The sequence below is a fragment of the Scyliorhinus torazame genome, chromosome 22, assembly GCF_047496885.1.
Source record: "Scyliorhinus torazame isolate Kashiwa2021f chromosome 22, sScyTor2.1, whole genome shotgun sequence".
Taxonomy (NCBI): domain Eukaryota; kingdom Metazoa; phylum Chordata; class Chondrichthyes; order Carcharhiniformes; family Scyliorhinidae; genus Scyliorhinus; species Scyliorhinus torazame.
Window position 1 is genome coordinate 6992377 of NC_092728.1, and position 19584 is coordinate 7011960.

A 19584-nucleotide genomic window follows, 5' to 3' on the forward strand; every position below is an offset into this window, starting at 1 on the left:
AATCTTGATCTTTGGCCTTTCCCACTATTTAACCGGCGCGGCGCAAGTGCGGTGGTTAAATCGAGCCCAATGTCTCAAAAAGGCTGATGCCTCAGCTCCACCCAGCAATTCTCTGGTCGTCGGTATTCACTTTTCCCGCCGGAAGCGTACCGGGAAATCCCATTGATAAGCGTGGGGGGGAGGGGGGGCAGAAACCCGCTACCAGCGAACGGCACCCTGATGGGAAACAGGTGGCTGGGGGAGAGGACAATCCAACCCGCCGCCTCGCCAAGCTGAAAACGAATGAGCTCCCCGGGGAATCCTCTTAATCGAAACAAAATTGCAATCGCCCAAGCTCTTTACGACGGTTAACCGCACCTCTGGCTCCCAAAAGCTTTGTTGTCTTCCAACCTAATCCTTCAAAAGCAGGACCACAGCAGTCAAACACACGCTAACCCTTACTTCACCAAATAGGTGTAATACAATATATCTAAAATTCCTACATCCATCACAACACACACAGACAGAGATCTCAGGGATCTGGAAGAGCGGAGGACGAATGTGGGGCGAGGTAGGCAGCCCAGCAGGAATCACAACCCTGCTCTCTGAGGCTGTCGAAACAAAACCCCCGTCGTTTTCTCCTCCCGCTCACAACTACAATGGAAGGAAGGTTTTGGCGCCAGGGCTTTTTCAACTTCTGAAAGATTCGGTGGCCAGCTCCTACCTCCCCAAGCTTGTCCAGCTTAACGTAGGTCTCCAGTTTCCCGAACCCAATCTCCGACTGCAAGGTGAGAAAAGAGAGTTAGAAGGCAGACAAAAGGCAGGCACTGCTGTTCACAGTTACAGCGTTGTTAAACCGATCGTTGCTGTTAATCATCCTCCTTATTTTCAATACCTCTCTCTCTCACCCTATCTTCTTGAAAATTCCAGACTCCATTGTAAAAGATTTAATAGCTGTGCACTTGGAAAACAGTGGCAGGATCGGACAGACTCAGCCTGGATTAATGAAATGGGAAATCATGCCACTGGAATTCTTTGAGGACGTAACCTGCCGAGTTGATGAGGGGGAGCCAGTGGATGTGGCTTATTTGGACTTTCAGAAGTGTGACGTCTGGATGACTTTAGGAATATTGGATTCAAAGTGTTGGGCTATTTAAGAGTTAAACGCCTGCGGTAGAGTGTGTTTGGCTGCAGTGGTCATGTTTGCTTAAAAATAATTGTGTTTTGCATGGGGCTTGGGGTGCTTTTAGCAGCCAGAGGGTGAAATTGACAAAGGAATGTGTTATCGGTCTGGACTAATGGGCTGTGGTTTGACCTGGGGAAGTCCCTGGGGAGTTAATGTGCTTTGCAGCCTGCAGAGATAATGGGCGGGATTCTCCGTTTCTGAGGCTAAGTGGAGAATCCGCGGGACTTTCACGATGGGAAAATCAGCGTGAGCCCCCCATCGATTCCGGTACTGGTGAGGGGCTAGCACCGGCGCTGCGTGAAACGCTTGCGGAACGCGTTGAAAATGGCCGGAGAATCGCCGGGTCCCGGACGTGCAGGGCTGGCCTGCACCGATCACGCCGGAAAACATGACGCTGACCATGCTGGAACCCTAATCGGCCCACTCCGGCCCCACAGCCCACCCACTGGCCACTCCCCACCATTCTCCCCGACCCTAGCAGAAGCCCCCCCCCCCGTCCAGTGGCACGGATCCCGGACGACTGTGGCGGCGCTGGACATGTGGGAACTCGGTCCATCGGGGGCGGAGCATCGCGGGTGAGCCGGCCCATCAGGCGGCAAACCGGCGCCTGCCCCATTCTTGCCCAATCGCTGATCCTGATTTTGGCGTCGGGCTACGGAGAATTCAGCTTCTGGAGATGTAGTCACGGCCGGATGGAATCCAGGAATGTAGAGAGAGATTTTGCAAAGCTTTAGAGAAGCAGTTTTTGGAGAAATCTTTGGTGAGAGAAGTTGAATTCTGATCTGCCTGAAACTGAGTCCACAATTCTCCCACAGTAAGAAAGACTGGGAGCCGTGTGTTTCTTTCCTAGTTGCTCAATGGGGAATTGAGTCGTAGTGTTTAAGGGGTAAATGTAAACTGTTCTTTCGGGTGTGAAGTTATACAAGTTAATATTTAGGGCAGCACGGTGGCGCAGTGGGTTAGCACTGCTGCCTCACGGCGCCGAGGTCCCAGGTTCGATCCCAGCTCTGGGTCACTGTCAGTGTGGAGTTTGCACATTCTCCCCGTGTCTGCGTGGGTTTCGCCCCCACAACCCAAAGATATGCAGGGTAGGTGGATTGGCCACGCTAAATTGCCCCTTAGTTGGAAAAAATGAGTTGGGTACTCTAAATTTAAATTTAAAAAAAATAAAATAAAAGTTAATATTTTAATCATAATAAAGTTTTGATCTTAAAAATACCAAATCCCTGTTTCTTTGTGCAATCTCTCCTGGAGCGAATCAGTCTTTCCGCACAGTCTTCCAAATAAACTCAAATATTGGGGATTCGGTATCCTGGTCACTGTTGGGATCATAATAGGAGGCTTTCGACAAAGTCCCACATAAGAGATTAGTGCGTAAAATTAAAGCACATGGGATTAGGGGCAGTGGATTGAGTTGGATAAAAATCTGGTTGGCAGGCAGGAAACAAAGAGTAGGAATTAACGGGCCTTTTTCCAATTGGCAGGCAGTGACGAGTGGAGTACGATAGGGATCGGTGCTGGGTCCCCAGCTATTCACAATATACATTCATGATTTAGATGAGGGAACAAAATGCCATATCTCCAACTTTGCAGATGACACGGTTGGGTGGGAGGGTGAGCTGTGAGGAGGATGCAGAGATGCTTCAGTGTGATTTGGACAAGTTGAGCGAGTGGGCAAATGAATGACAGATGCAGTTTAATGTGGATAAATGTGAGGTTATCCACTTTGGTAGCAAAAACGAGCAGGCAGCCTATTATCCGAATGGCTATAATTTGGGAGAGGGGAGTGTGCAGCGGGACCTGGGTGTCCTTGTACATCAGTCACTGAAGGTAAGCTCGCGGGTACAGCAGGCGGTAAAGGAGGCTAATGGTCTGCTGGCCTTCATAGCGAGAGGATTTGAGTACAGGAGCAGGGATGTCTTGCTGCAATTATACAGGGGCTTAGTGAGGCCACACCAGCGGGATTCCCAGCGGCGTGAGGCGGCTTCAAAGACACATGACAAGAGAGTGGGAGAGAGAATCCCGCCACCAGCGAATGGCGCAGCGCCGAGTGACACGCGGCTGGGGGAACGGAGGCTCCCGTCCCTGGTCTCTCCGGGATACGGGGAACGTGCAGGAAAAACGGAGCTGAGGCCCATGATCTGCCATGATGGTACTGATTTGGTGGTTGGGGGGTGGGGGGGGGGGGGGGGGGATGTCAGCCTCGAGGGCCCAAACGGCCCCCTCCTGCCGAAAATGAGCCCCCACGAGCGTCTCGCCATCACTGGCTGTCTCACTGTGGGTTCGCCAGACCCGCGCCTCAGGCGTCTCGCCGTTAACAAGGAGGTGCTGCTTTTAAACGCCATCGATGAGAGGCGGGGCACCCTGCTCCGCTGGGGGGTCGGAGAGCCAGCAGCAGGGTCACCAATGCCGCCTGGGAGGGCAGCATGACCGGGAGGATCGGCGTTCAATGTGGGAAGAAGACCAATGACCTCCGCCGGACTGCCAGGGTTAGCTGCCACCTCTCCCCTGGCATCAGTTCCGCCTGCCACCCCTCAAATCCCCCTCCCCCCGCCCATAAATCACTGGTTGGCACCTCGCACCCTCCCCACATCTGATCTTCATGCTTGTTCTCAGCACCCCAGTGCTCATTCTGTGCCGACCATGGCTGAGGGCCTCGTCATCACGTCCCAGTGGCTGAGGGACATTGCCGAGGTTCTGCAGAGCATGGCCCAGTCACTGAGGAGCATCGCTGAGGCCATTGACACGATGGTGCAGACAACGGGGAGGTGCCAGGACCGGCGGAGCCAGATATCGCAGGAGCCCCTGGAGCTCATTCTAGCTGCCTCTCCGTCCCATGGACACCCCCTAGGACCTTATGGGCACCGTCCGGGAGGAGGAAGCGCTGGAGGCCAACCCGGAGAGGACGGTGGTTTCCAGTTCCTCTGAATCCCCTCTCCTGATACCGGCGCATCTCAAGGGCAGCGAGCAGAATAGGGAGCCCTCCAGCTCCAGCCCCACCAGAGGACATCAGCCAAGGGCCCAGGGTATGGACAGCAGCAGCCTGCCGCCGTCTCTGATGTGCCTCCTGGGTACTCAGCTAGACGGAGCAGTGCACTATGTTAGATCAAGAAGATTGAGGAGCACGGAGTGGACACTGGGGTGGGGGGATGGTGACTATGGGTAGCTAGGGGAAATGGAATTGCTAAATGTTCACAATTAAAACATGTCAGACCTAATATATTTGAAGCCTCTGTCACGTTATTCTGCCTGCACCCCCACCCCCTGTGGAGCCCCCCCCCCCCCCAATGGTCCAAGATCAAACGCCCCCGATGCAGACACCATTCAGAGGTTGGGGGTGGCAGCACTCAGCAGATAGACAGGAGACAGACTCCGGCATCAACTGAGGAACTCCAGAGCGTCCCTCACAGCGAGGGATCATCACTCCCCTGCGAGTGACCCACTGACAGTGCCGACACAGGCCAATCACCCTGGGGGTGTTACACAGACCCTGGGAGGGTGAAACACGGTAGTTGTGAGGGGAGGGGGGGTGATCAGTGGCCCAATCAGGGAAGCCCTTTCTCTGTATATAACAGGGAGTGTCAGATCCTCTACACTCCCGGTGTAGACAGCGGTCTGAGTGCACTCCCGGTGTAGACAGCGAGCTGGGTGCACTCCCGGTGTAGACAGCGAGCTGAGTGCACTCCCAGTGTAGAAAGCGAGCTGAGTGCACTCCCGGTGTAGACAGCGAGCTGAGTGGACTCCCGGTGTAGACAGCGAGCTGAGTGCACTCCCGGTGTAGACAGCGAGCTGAGTGGACTCCCGGTGTAGACAGCGAGCTGAGTGCACTCACGGTGTAGACAGCGAGCTGGGTGCACTCCCGGTGTAGACAGCGAGCTCGGTGCACTCCCGGTGTAGACAGCGAGCTGAGTGCACTCCCGGTGTAGACAGCGAGCTGGGTGCACTCCCGGTGTAGACAGCGAGCTGAGTGCACTCCCGGTGTAGACAGCGAGCTGAGTGCACTCCCGGTGTAGACAGCGAGCTGGGTGCACTCCCGGTGTAGACAGCGAGCTGAGTGCACTCCCGGTGTAGACAGCGGTCTGAGTGCACTCCCGGTGTAGACAGCGAGCTTAATGCACTCCCGGTGTAGACAGCGAGCTGAGTGCACTCCCGGTGTAGACAGCGAGCTGAGTGCACTCCCGGTGTAGACAGCGAGCTGAGTGCACTCCCGGTGTAGACAGCGAGCTGAGTGCACTCCCGGTGTAGACAGCGAGCTGAGTGCACTCCCGGTGTAGACAGCGAGCTGAATGCACTCCCAGTGTAGACAGCGAGCTGAGTGCACTCCCGGTGTAGACAGCGAGCTGAGTGCACTCCCGGTGTAGACAGCGAGCTGAATGCACTCCCGGTGTAGACAGGGAGCTGAGTGCACTCCCGGTGTAGACAGCGAGCTGAATGCAGTACCGGTGTAGACAGGGAGCTGAGTGCACTCCCAGTGTAGACAGCGAGCTGAGTGCACTCCCGGTGTAGACAGCGAGCTGAGTGCACTCCCGGAGTAGACAGTGAGCTGAGTGCACTCCCGGTGTAGACAGCGAGCTGAGTGCACTCCCGGTGTAGGCAGCGAGCTGAGTGCACTCACGGTGTAGACAGCAAGCTGAGTGCACTCCCGGTGTAGACAGCGAGCTGAGTGCACTCCCGGTGTAGACAGCGAGCTGAGTGCACTCCCGGTGTAGACAGCGAGCTGGGTGCACTCCCAGTGTAGACAGCGAGCTCGGTGCACTCCCAGTGTAGACAGCGAGCTGAGTGCACCCCCGGTGTAGACAGCGAGCTGAGTGCAGTCCCAGTGTAGACAGCGAGCTGAGTGCACTCCCGGTGTAGACAGCGAGCTGGGTGCACTCCCGGTGTAGACAGCGAGCTGAGTGCACTCCCGGTGTAGACAGCGAGCTGGGTGCACTCCCGGTGTAGACAGCGAGCTGAGTGCACTCCCGGTGTAGACAGCGAGCTGGGTGCACTCCCGGTGTAGACAGCGAGCTGAGTGCACTCCCGGTGTAGACAGCGAGCTGGGTGCACTCCCGGTGTAGACAGCGAGCTGGGTGCACTCCCGGTGTAGACAGCGAGCTGGGTGCACTCCCGGTGTAGACAGCGAGCTGAGTGCACTCCCAGTGTAGACAGCGGTCTGAGTGCACTCCCGGTGTAGACAGTGAGCTGAGTGCACTCCCGGTGTAGACAGCGAGCTGAGTGCACTCCCGGTGTAGAGAGCGAGCTGAGTGCACTCCCGGTGTAGACTGCAGACTGAGTGCACTCCCGGTGTAGACAGCGAGCTGAATGCACTTCCGGTGTAGACAGCGAGCTGAATGCACTCCCGGTGTAGACAGCGAGCTGAATGCACTCCCGGTGTAGACAGCGAGCTGAGTGCACTCCCGGTGTAGACAGCGAGCTGAGTGCACTCCCGGTGTAGACAGCGAGCTGAGTGCACTCCCAGTGTGGACAGCGAGCTGAGTGGACGCCCAGTGTAGACAGCGAGCTGAATGCACTCCCGGTGTAGACAGCGAGCTGAGTGCACTCCCGGTGTAGACAGCGAGCTGAGTGCACTCCCGGTGTAGACAGCGAGCTGAATGCACTCCCAGTGTAGACAGCGAGCTGAGTGCACTCCCAGTGTAGACAGTGAGCTGAGTGCACTCCCGGTGTAGACAGCGAGCTGAGTACACTCCCGGTGTAGACAGCGAGCTGAGTGGACTCCCGGTGTAGAGAGCGAGCTGAGTGCACTCCCGGTGTAGACAGCGAGCTGAGTGGACTCCCGGTGTAGACAGCGGTCTGAGTGCACTCCCGGTGTAGACAGCGAGCTGAATGCACTCCCGGTGTAGACACCGAGCTGAGTGCACTCCCGGTGTAGACCGCGAGCTGAGTGCACTCCCGGTGTAGACAGCGAGCTGAGTGGACTCCCGGTGTAGACAGCGGTCTGAGTGCACTCCCGGCGTAGACAGCGAGCTGAATGCACTCCCAGTGTAGACAGTGAGCTGAGTGCACTCCCGGTGTAGACAGCGGTCTGAGTGCACTCCCGGTGTAGACACCGAGCTGAGTGCACTCCCAGTGTAGACACCGAGCTGAGTGCACTCCCGGTGTAGACAGAAGGACTGGAAGCGGGAGGGAAGGGAATGTGGGCAATGGGGGAAGGTGGGTGGGGGTGGGGGGAGCTGACAGACAAAGCCTCATCCTATGAGAATCGGACATGGATGAGAGCCTCCCGGGTCCTCTGGGCATGCCGGACTCTCGCCGCCGCTGCTTCTCCAACACCCTCCAGCTCGTCCACCATCCCCTCCTTGTCCGCCTGTGGAGGGCACAGTAGACCACCAGAAAGCAGGAGAGCCACTGTGGGGTGTACTGCAGGGCACCACTAGAGGGGTGCAGGGATTGGGAACTGTAATTTGAGCAGTCTGATGCACCGCTCAATGACTACACGCGTGGCAACATGGGCCTCATTGTATCGGTTCTAAATCTCGGTCTCAGGCCTCCGCAGTTGCGTCATCAGCCAGGACCTCAGGGATGCCAGGGATCTTCGAGTGTCCCAGCATATATCTGTCATGCACACTCCCTGGGAAGCATGCACACATGTGCATTATCCAGAGGTGGTGATCGCACACGAGGTGAACATTCAGGGAGTACAACTCCTTCCTGTTAATGAACTGCACTCTCTGAAGCCCTGGTGCCATCAATTAGCCCCAGGACCTAAGGCATCCTGGTGGGAGCCGTGAGTTAGAGGGGAGATTTAAAAAGCACGCGAGCTGAGAGTCATAGATTATCATAGAATTTACAGTGCAGAAGGAGGCCATTTGGCCCATCGAGTCAGATGCAGGGCCGGGTGATGTGTTGTTCCTGCGTGATGTGGGAGCTGGTGGATTGCTTTGTGGTTAGCAGTGAGCACGTCTGTAGCAAGTGTTGGCTGTTTGAGAAACTTTGGCTCAGAGTTGATAAGCTTCGGATGCTGCGTCACATCAGGGAGGGGGAGAGTTAATTGGATGCTGTGTTTCAGGAGGCAATCACGCCCCTTCGATTAGCTACCTTGAATTCGGCCAGTAGTGAGGAACAGGAGGGTGTGGCTGCGAGCGAGGCAGTGAGGAGGGAGCCGGGATTAGGGTTGCCTCCAGTCCCTGAACTTGTCCAACAGGTTTGAGATTCTTGCTCCCTGTGTGGACGGGAAGGGGGACCCGGGTACAGGGAACCGTTCAATTGGGGGGAGAGAAAAGAAATGTAGTTGTAATCGGGGATAGTATAGTTTGGGGCATTGACACTGGTCTCTGTGACCAGGATCGAGAATTCCGAAAGTTGTGTTGCCTGCCTGGTGCCAGGGTGTGGGATATCCCATCTGGGCTGCAGAGGAACTTGGAGTGGAAGGGGAAAGATCCAGTTGTTGTGGTCCACGTTGGTACCAATGACACAGGGAGAACAAGGGCAGAGGTTCTGCTCAGTGAGTATAAACAGCTAGGAGCTAAATTAAAAAGCAGAACCAGAAAGGTAATCATCTCCAATTACGACCTGAGCCACGAGTTAATTGGCACAGGGTCAATAAGATGAAAGAGGTTAATGCGCGGCTAAAAGATTGGTGAGGGAGGAATGGGTTTGAATTCATGGGACGTTAGCACCAGTACTGGGGAAGGAGGGAGCTGTTCCGATGGGGATGGTCTTCACCTGAATCATGCTGGGAGCAGAGTCCTGGCGAATCGGGTAACTGGGGCTGTAGATGGGGCTTTAAACTACATAGTGGGTGGGGGTGGCAGGAGAATTAGAAAATCAAAGCTAAAGGAGAGGGCAGGTTGATGATGAGGTGGATTGTTACCAGACAAGGAAGAGACAGACCATGCAGCAAGAAATCATAGAAGAGGTGGAAAATTTGATGATAGAAGAAACTCAAAGGCTTTGTGTCTGAAGCATTCGGAACAAAATGAATGAGTTAACATCGCAAATAGAGTCAAGCGGGTATGATTTGGTGGCAATTACTGAGACATGGTCACAAGGAAACCAAATCTGGGAGCTGAATATTCAAGGGTTCTCGGTACTTTGGAAGGATAGACTGAAAGGAAAAGGAGGTTTACTGGGAAAAGGGATCAGGGGTCCTGAGAAATGATATAGGCACTGGTGATCAAGACGTGGAATCAGTCTGGGGAGAAATAAGAAACAGTATAGGGAAGAAGTCCCTGGTGGGAATAATCTGTAGGTCCCCAAACAGTAGTCCCGCAGTGCAAAATAAACCAGTATACACCAGGAAATACTGGGGGCTTGTAGGAAAGGTACGGCAATAATCATGGGTGATTTTAATATGCATATAGACTGGATTAGTCCAAATTGGTAAGGGTAGCCTCGAGGGAGAGTTCGTTGAACGTGTTAGCGATTGTTTCTTGGAGCAATATATTATGGAATCAACCAGGGAGCAGACTATTCTGGATTTGATATTACGCAATGAGGAAGAATTGATTCAATTTTTTTTTAAACGCATTTTATTCAAACTTGTATCAAAGTAGGTTGCAGCAAATAAATACCCCGGGAAACATTCTTCCCAACAACCAACTATACAGTTTGTACAGATTTTTCTCCTTTTTCGCCCCCTCTCCCCATCATCCCCCCCCCCCCCCCCCGTGACGAACAGCTCCTCAAACACGGTCACAAACATCCCCCACCTTTTCTCAAACTCCCCTGCTGAGCCCCTTAACTCATACTTTATCTTCTCTAACCGCAAGAAGTCGTACAGGTCACCCAACCAGGCTGCCACCCCGGTGGCGATGCCGACCGCCACTCCAGCAAAATTTGTCGCCGTGCAATCAGAGAGGCGAAGGCCAAGACATCGGCCTTCCTCCTCTCCATGAGCTCCGGCTTCTCCGAAACCCCAAATATCGCCACCAAAGGGTCCGGGTCCACTCCCTCCTCCACTGTCCTGGCTAAGACCGCGAACACTCCCGCCCAGGATCTTCCCAATTTTTCACAACCCCAAAACATGTGCGCATGATTCGCTGGCCCCGCCCACACCTCTCACACTCATCTGCTACCCCCTGAAAGAACCCACTCATTCTCGCCCGAGTCATATGCACCCTATGCACCACCTTAAACTGTATCAGGCTCATCCTTGCACAAGAGGAGGTCCCGTTTACCCTTCGCAGTGCCTCATTCCATACTCCCCAATTGATCTTCATTCCCAACTCCGCTTCCGATTTCCCCTTGATCTTCACCACCCGCTCGCCTCCCTGCTCCCCCAGCCACTCGTATATATCCCTAATTCTTCCCTCCCCTTCCACATCCGGGAGCAGCAGTCGCTCCAGCAGGGTATATCCCGGCAATCTAGGGAATCCCTTCCAGACCTTTCGTGCAAAGTCGCTAACCTGCAGATACCTGAACTCACTCCCCCTCGGCAGCTCTACCCTCTCCCTTAGCTCCTCCAGACACTCCTCCAGAACCCTTCCTCCAAATACAAATCCCTCACCTTGACCAGCCCCACTTCCCTCCACCTCCTGTATACACTATCCATACCCCCCGGCTCAAACCCATGATTCTCGCACAGCGGCGTTAGCACCGACGTCCCTTCCACCCTAAAATGCCTCCTCAGCTAATTCCATATCTTCACCCTGGACTGCACCACTGGGCTCCCTGAATACCTACTCGGAGCCAATGGCAATGCTGCTGTCACCATAACCTTCAAACTAGACCCCTTACAAGATTCCTCCTCCATCCTAACCCACTCTACCCCTTCCCCTTCCCACCACCGCCGCACCTTGTACACATTCGCCGCCCAATAATAATGCAGCAAGTTTGGCAACGCCAACCCCCCCTGCTGCCTCTGCTTCCGTGGCAGGGTCCTCCCCACCCTCGGCACCTTCCCCGCCCATACAAAGTCAGAAATGATCGTGTCCACTTTCCGAAAAAAGGCCTTTGCTATAAAGATCGGGAGAGCCTGAAAGATAAACAAGAACCTCGGCAGAATATTCATTTTCACCACTTGGACCCTCCCCGCCAGCGTTAAGTGCAGTGTATCCCACCTCTTAAGATCCTCCCTGGCCTCCTCCACCAGCTTCGTTAAGTTCCACTTGCGGAGCCCCGTCCATTCCCTCGTTACCTGAATCCCCAAATACCTAAACCTATCTGTAAATGAAATCCCCCCTAAATTAGCCCGCTGTGCCAGCTCATTCACCAGGAATACCTCGCTTTTCCCTACATTCAGCTTGTATCCCGAGAACCCTCCAAATCTCCCCAACAGGTCCATAATCCTTCCCATACTCTCCAACGGATCCAAAACATACAGCAAGAGGTCATCGGCATAGAGCGACACCCGATGCTCCCTCTGTCCCCTCATTATCTCCTGCCACTCTGCCGACCCCCTGAGAGCCATCGCCAATGGTTCTATGGCCAGCGCAAACAGCAGCGGCGACAGCAGGCACCCCTATCTCGTACCCCTGTGTAAGTCAAAGCTTTGTGAGCTCATATCATTCGTCCTCACCCTCTCTCTTGGCGCCACATACAGCAACTGCACCCATGCCACAAATCTCGACCCAAACCCAAACCTTCCCAAAACGTGGAACAAGTACCGCTACTCCACCCGATCAAATGCATTCTCCGCGTCCATGGACACCACCACCTCCGGTACCAGAGCCCCCGACGGATTCATCATAACATTCAACAGCCGTCTTATATTACTTGCGAGTTGCCTGCTCTTCACGAAGCCTGTTTGATCTTCTGCAACCACCCCCGGGACACAATCCTCCATCCTCCCCGCCTACAAAATAGTCAATACTTTCACATCCATGTTCAACAGAGATATGGGTCTATATGACCCACATTCCACCGGATCCTTCCCCTTTTTGGGGATTAGTGTGATTACTGCTTGCTTCATCGTCTCCGGCAACTCCCCCTTCTCCAGTGCTTCATTAAACGCCCCCAACAGATGTGGTGCCAGGTCCGCCGCAAATTCCTTATAAAATTCTGCCGGGTACCCATCCGGCCCAGGGGCCTTCCCCGACTTCATACCCCTGATACTACCCAGCACCTCCCTCAGCCCCAGGCCTCCTCCAACGCCTGCCTCTTTGCTTCCTCCACCTGGGGAAATTCCAGCTCGTCCAGAAACCGCCCCATGTCCCCCTCCTCTCCTCCTGGGACTGCCTCATAAAGTCCCTGGTAATACTCTCTAAATGCCTCATTTATCTTCCCTGGCTCTGACACCACATCCCCAGCCCCAGTCCGGATCTTCAATATTTCCCTGGACGCAGCCTGTCTCCGCAGTTGTTGCGCCAGCATACGGCTCGCCTTCTCCCCATACCCGTACTGCACCCCTCTTGCCCTACGCAGTTGCCCTATTGCCCTCCCTGTTGTCAGCCTGTCAAATTGCCCCTGCAACTTTTTCCTCCTCGCCAATCCCTCCACGGTGGGCACCCTCGAATATTCCCTGTCCACCTCCACTATGGGTATGGGGAGAAGGCGAGCCGCATGCTGGCGCACCAGTTACGGAGGCAGGCTGTGTCCAGGGAAATATTGAAGATCCGGACTGGGGCTGGGGATGTGGTGTCAGAGCCAGGGAAGATAAATGAGGCAATTAGAGAGTATTACCAGGGACTTTATTACCAGGGCTGGTTTAGCTCACTGGGCTAAATCGCTGGCTTTTAAGGCAGACCAAGGCAGGCCAGCAGCACGGTTCAATTCCCATACCAGCCTCCCCGAACAGGCGCCGGAATGTGGCGACTAGGGGCTTTTCACAGTAACTTCATTTGAAGCCTACTTGTGACAATAAGCGATTTTCATTTCATTTTCACTATTTCGCTCACTAGACGGCCATGTTCCACCCTCCTTTCCTTATTCGCACGAACCGTAAATGAGATAATTGCTCCCCGGATCACTGCCTTCAGTGCTTCCCAGAAAATGCCCGCCGACACCTCCCCATTCCGATTGAACTCCCTATAATCCCGAATCGCCAACCGCACCTTATCACAAAAACCTCCACCCACCAACAGCCCCGAGTCAAACCTCCACCCCGGCATCTGCTCTCGTCCCATACTGAGCCGAATATCCAGCCAAGGGGGGCATGGTCCGAGATAAATATCCCCGCATACTCTGCCCCCTCCACCCCAACCAAAATCTCCCAACTCACTACAAAGTAATCAATCCTCAAATACACCTTATGGATGTGTGAAAAGAAGGAATACTCCCTTCCCCTGGGTTCTGAAAGCGCCATGGATCCACCATACCCATCCTCTCCATAAACCCCCCCCACCCCCAGCTCCCTTGCCATTCATACCGTACCCATCGACCTGGGGCTCGATCTATCCACCCTCGGCTCCAGGACACAGTTAAAATCTCCTCCCATGATCAACTGGTACGTGGCCACATCTGGGATCGCTGCCAGCAACCCCCTCATAAAACCCACATCATCCCAATTTGGGGCATACACATTTACCAACAATACCGGTGCCCCTTCCAATACCCCCCTCACAATCACATATCTCCCACCTGGATCCCTCACCTCCTTCGCACTCACAAATCCCATTTGTTTGCTTGTTAAAATCGCCGCACCCCTCGATTTCAAATCAAACCCCGAGTGAAAAACCTGCCCGACCCACCCCTTCCTTAACCTAACCTGGTCCTTCACACGGAGGTGTGTCTCCTGCAAAAAGACAACCCCCGCTTTCAAGCTCCTGAGGTGCGCGAACACCCACGACCTTTTAACCGGCCCATTCAGTCCCCGGACGTTCCACGTTACCAACCTTACTGGAGGCTTGCGCCTCCAATCCCCTATACCGTCCATCATCTTCCCCACTTAACTCCTGCCCCTTTAATTCCACTCTGTACCTAGCCCATCCCAGATGGCCCCTTTCTTCACCCTTGACCATGTCATCTCTCACCCCCTGCCGCGTCGCAGAACCCCCCCCCACCCCACTTTTTGAACCACAAACAAGCGGTCATGAGGAGTCTCGTTTGTGGCCGTGCAAAGGAGGGACCTGATAGAGTGGAGCGTATCGGGGAGGACCTCCTGCCAGTGAGAAACTGGGAGATTCCTGGACCACAGGGTCAGTAGGACGGTCTTCTAGACCGTCGTGTTCTCCCCCCCCCCTTTTTGAATTGATTAATTACCTTATAGTTAAAGATCCTCTCGGGAAGAGTGATCACAGCATGGAAATTTTAAATTCATTTTGAGGGCATGAAACTGGAGTCCCACACTCGCATTCTGAGTTAAACAAAGGTAATTACATTGGCATGAGGACAGATTTGGCCCTAGTGGGCTGGGCAAGAAGACTAACAGGTAAGACAGCTGATGAGTAGAGACAGTTGTTGAAGGAGATATTCAATCTATCCCAACCAAAATATATCCCAGAGCGGAAGAAAGATTAAAAGAGGAGAAAAACATCCATGGCTGAGCGAGGACGTTAAAGATAACATAAAGACAAAAACTAAGGCATAACATATTGCAAAGGCCAGTGGCAGGCTGGGCGATTGGGAAACTTTTAAAGACCAACAATGGGTTACCAAAAAAATAATAAAAAGAGCAAATGTAAATTAATAAGAAAACTGTCATAGGAGTGTTTCTTTAAAAAAGTTTTTTGTTTTATCACATGGCTTCAGTGATGTATTTTGTGGGTGGAGCTGAGCTGTGAGTTTTTCTTAGTTACACTTTCAGGTTTGACTGCTGTGGACTCGGGGAGAAAGAAGTGTTTTGTTCCAGTCTTTCTATTTCCATTTTTTAAAATTGCTCCCGGGGAAAAAAAACTTTGATTATAGCTACCTGCTGTTTTGGTAACTTAAAAGATATAGTTTGCTTTCCGGAAGGGTTTAAACCGGCTGGTGAGACGGGGTCAGAATCTCAAGAAAAGCCAGTCTTATTCAAATGAGAGTGGGCTACGCCTTTGAAAGGGGGTTTTGGTTTATGGGATTTTGTTTTTGAGTTGGAACAGTTAAGGGGGAATTCATTAAGTGTTAAACATAGATTACTGTCGCTGCAGGGTATCTTTGTGTTTGTAATTGATAAACATTTTTGCTGTGTGTTTATATAAATGTTAACTAAATTCTTAGAATAAAGCTTGTTTGATTAAAGTGTCTGGGAAGACTGTTGAATCGCACCTCAAGTGAAAGATCTTGTGCTCATCCTAGTCAAATTCGAGGGCAGCACGGTGGCACAGTGAGTGAGTAGCACTGCTATCTCATGGCGCCGAGGTTCCACGTTCGATCCCGGCTCTGAGTCACTGTCCGTGTGGAATTTGCACATTCTCTCCGTGTTTGCGTGGGTTTCGCCACCACAACCCAAAGATGTGCAGGGTAGGTGGATTGGCCACGCTAAATTGCCCCTTGATTGGAAAAAATGAATCGGGCTAAATTTATATTTTTTAAAAATCCGAGCCAAATTCAACAAACGGTTATAACTCAGATGAACTCCATAATACACTTTGGAGTCAATAAACCCTGGCCCATAACAAAATTGGGGGTTTGTGGGAAATAAGTCTAACTTTCGTGATTGGGTTGGCTTAGTGAACTTAGAGACAGCGACGGGCGAGCTTTTCAGGTGTGGTATTCAAGTTTAAATAGGGAGAGTGTTGTGGACAATGGCTCTCTCAGAGGCTCAGAAGTTTTTGGGGGTGGAGAAGGTCACGCGCAGTACCAGACAAACGGAGACTAAAAAAAGGCTTTTAGATTTGGCAACAACATTGCAGTTAACAGTGCCTGACAAAATACGAAAAGAGGTCATTGCGGCGGCAGCTGAGCATTTAAAATTGCCCGAGACACAGTCAGAATCATTGGAAATGGCAAGAATTCAATTACAGATCAAGCAGCTTGAACATGAAAAAGAATTAAAGCAGCTTGAATTCGAAATGAGTGAAAAAGAAGGAATAGCCCCAGCAGAACATAAAGCGAGAGAAAGGGTCATACAGATCAGAGAAAAAGAAAAGGAGAGGAAAAGAAAAAGAGAGAGACTTTGAACTTCAGAAACTGACCATGAAACATGAACGTCAGTGAAAATCGGCGGCGGTAAAGAGAACCTACAGTCTGAGGATACTGAGAAAGAGCAAGAGCGTCATAGTCGAAGGCTTGGTGAGGATCTATTTAAATATGTACAAACATTGCCAAGGTTTGATGAGAAGGATGTAGAAGCCTTTTTCATTTCATTTGAGAAGGTGGCAAATGAAATGGCCACAGGACATGTGGGTACTACTGATTCAAACAAAGTTGGTAGGTAGAGCTAGTGAAGCGTTTACATCACTATCAGAGGAGGAGGTGAAAAAATCCATCTTAGGTGCATATGAGCTAGTGCCTGAAGCCTACAGACAAAGGTTTAGAAATTGAAGGAAAGAACCTGGTCAAACATACATGGAGTTTGGAAGGCTCAAACAGAGTAATTTTGATAGGTGGATAAGGGTTTTGAAAATAGACCAAACGCATCAAGCTCTTACAGAAATTATAATTTTGGAGGAGTTTAAAAATTCAATTCCTGATGTAGTGAGAACTCATGTGGAAGAACAGAGGGTTAAAACTGCGAGATGAGCAGCAGAAATGGCAGATGATTATGAATTAGTTCATAAATCAAAGATTGGTTTCCGACATCAGTTTCAGCCGGGGAGGGATAGAAACTGGGGAAAAGAGAAATACTTAAGTGGTAAAGGTAAAGGGGACCTGATGGGAGACAATAAGGAGAGTGTACCTCAGATTAAAAAAGAAATCCAAGAGGGTGGAAGAGAAATGAAAAGTTTCAGATGTTTTCACTGTAATAAACTAGGCCATGTAAAGTCACAGTGTTGGTGGTTGAAGAAAAGCACTGGGAAGGCTGATGTGGTAAGACAGGATAAGTGGGGTTTGTTAGAGTGGTAAAGGAAAGCCCCAGTGAAGCGAAGGAGGTGCAAAAGATTGCACAGCCTGATCAAGAGGTGATCGATAAGAAGGTGCCAGATGTCTCTAAAGAATTTAGTTGTGTGGGTAAAGTTTACTCATGTATAGAAGGAAGAGTAGGTAAAGAAGTCAGAATTTTAAGAGATACAGGAGCTAGTCACTCTTTGATGGTAAGAGATGAGGACTTATGTAGTTTTGGAGGAATATTGCCAGTAAAGGTGGTAATATGTGGAATTCAGGGTGAGAAGAGTAGTGTTCCATTATATAAGGTGAGGTTTGAAAGTCCAGTGAAGAATGGTGAAGTGGTAGTAGCAGTAGTAGAGAAACTATCTTGTCCAGGAATAGTTTATCTTGGGTAATGATACAGCTGGATTGCAAGTGGGAGTGATGCCTACTGTGGTTGCTAAACCAGGGAAAATCAAACAACTGAATTGTTGAAGGATGAATATCCTGGGGGGTATCCTGACTGTGTAGTAACACGGTCGCAAAGTCACAGGTTAAGACAAGAGGAGAAATCAAACAGTGAAGATAAAGTTGAAGTTCAATTCAGAAACAACTTTTTGATCAGATGGTTGAACAAGAACAAGAACAGGTGGTGGATGAGGCGGATACTTATTGTTCAGGAAAGTTGGCGGAGTTACAACAGAAAGATATAGAAATAAAACGGATGCATCAGAAAGCATACATGGAAGAGGAATCTGAATGGATACCAGAGTGTTCTTACAGTAAAAATGATGTCTTAATGAGAAAATGGAGACCTTTACATATGCAGGCGGATGAAAAGTGGTCAGAAGTTCATCAAGTGGTATTGCCGGCAGGGTATAGAAAGGAGGTGTTGCGAGTGGCACAGATTCCAAAGAGAAATTGAAAGTATGCTTGAAAATGGCATAATTAAAGTGGGTTGCAGCCAATGGAGCTCACCCATAGTGATGGTACCGAAACCGGATGGTATCCAACAGTTGTGTGTGGACTATAGAAAGGTTAATGCAGTTATAAGAACGGACTCTTATCCTATCCGTTTGGAGGATTGCATTGAGAAGGTGGGACAATCAGCTTTTATCTCCAAACTGGATTTACTTAAAGGTTACTGGCAAGTACCTTTATCCGAAAGGGTGAAGGAGATTTTAGCTTTTGTGACTCCAAATGAAGTTACTGTGAAAAGCCCCTAGTCGCCACATTCCGGCGCCTGTTCGGGGAGGCTGGTACGGGAATTGAACCGTGCTGCCGGCCTGCCTTGGTCTGCTTTAAAAGCCAGCGATTTAGCCCAGTGTGCTAAAATGGTATATACCAATTCAAATTTAAAAAAGTCCCCGCCACATTTCAACGGTTAACTAACAAAGTCATTTCAGGATTATCCAATTGTGCGGTGTAGATAGACGATCGGGTGATTTTTAGTTGGACATGGAAAGAGCATTTGAAGCAAATGATGGAGTTATTCAATCGACTTCAGGAGGCGGGTTTGGCGGTAAACCTAGCCAAAAGTGGAGTTTGGAAAAGCCCAAGTCACGTTGCTTGGCCATACAATTGGACATGGACAAATGGTCCCACGGGATGTGAAACCAAATGTTATTGGGGAGTTTCCAATACCCTCGACACAAAGGGAAATAATGAGATTTCTGGCACGAGTGGTTTTTACCGTAAATTTGACCCGAATTTTAGCAGCGCGGTCGCTCCACTGACGGACTTGCTGAAGAAGTGTAGCAAATTTCAGTGCAAGGCGGAATGTCAACAGGCATTGGACGGCTGTGTTAACCACTGCTCCTGTGTTGGCCGCCCCAAATTACACAAAACCATTCAAGATGGCTATCGATGCGAGTAATGTGGGTGTAGTTGCTGTGCTCTTGCAAGAAGACAACGAAGGAAGAGAGCGGCCGATTGGATATTTTTCCAAAAAATTAAACGATCACCAGAGGATGTATTCAACAATTGAAAAGGAGACTTTGAGCTTGGTGCTGGCTTGGCAACATTTTAACATTTATGTCACCAGCAATTCATCTGAAACAATTATATATACTGATCATAATTCATTGACATTTTTGGAGAAATTTAAGAATAAAAATGCCAGACTGTTTCAATGGAGTTTATTATTAGAGCCATTTAATTTAAAACTCACACATGTGGCAGGACGGGAAAACGTGATAGCCGATGCTTTGTCACAAATGTGAAGAGAAGCAGGTTCGATGGTGGAAGACAAAGGACTAAAATGGACTGTATTATTGGAAATGTTTGCCTGTTTTAAAATATATGTTTATTGTCAAGTGTTAGGAATGGGCTCGTGAAAAGGTGAAAAATGAAACTATATTTGGAGTTGATGGGGTTTTTTTTCTTGGGGGGAGGTGTCATGTGAGTGTTTCTTTAAAAAAGTTTTTTGTCTCATCACATGCCTTCAGTGATGTAATTTTGTGGGTGGAGCTGAGAGTTTTTCTTATTTACACTTTCAGATTTGACTGCTGTGGACTCAGGGAGAAAGAAGTGTTTTATTCCTGTCTTTGTATTTTCATTTTAAAGAATTGCTCCAGGGAAAAAAAAACATTGATGTTTTTGCTGTTTTGATAACCAAAAACACATAGTTTGCTTTCCGGAAGGGTTTAAACCTGCTG

General features: G+C 50.8%; 1 protein-coding gene across 5 annotated transcripts in view; it reads right to left on the reverse strand.

Moving 5' to 3' along the window:
• LOC140398891 (cyclin-dependent kinase 16-like) overlaps positions 1-19584 on the reverse strand; it is a 237160-nt gene that overhangs the window by 22009 nt on the left and 195567 nt on the right. For all 5 annotated transcript variants that reach the window (XM_072487845.1, XM_072487844.1, XM_072487847.1 and 2 more), the window contains one exon: positions 704-760. In XM_072487845.1, coding sequence (XP_072343946.1) covers positions 704-760 — 57 coding nt within the window. The remainder of the gene's footprint in view (positions 1-703; positions 761-19584) is intronic.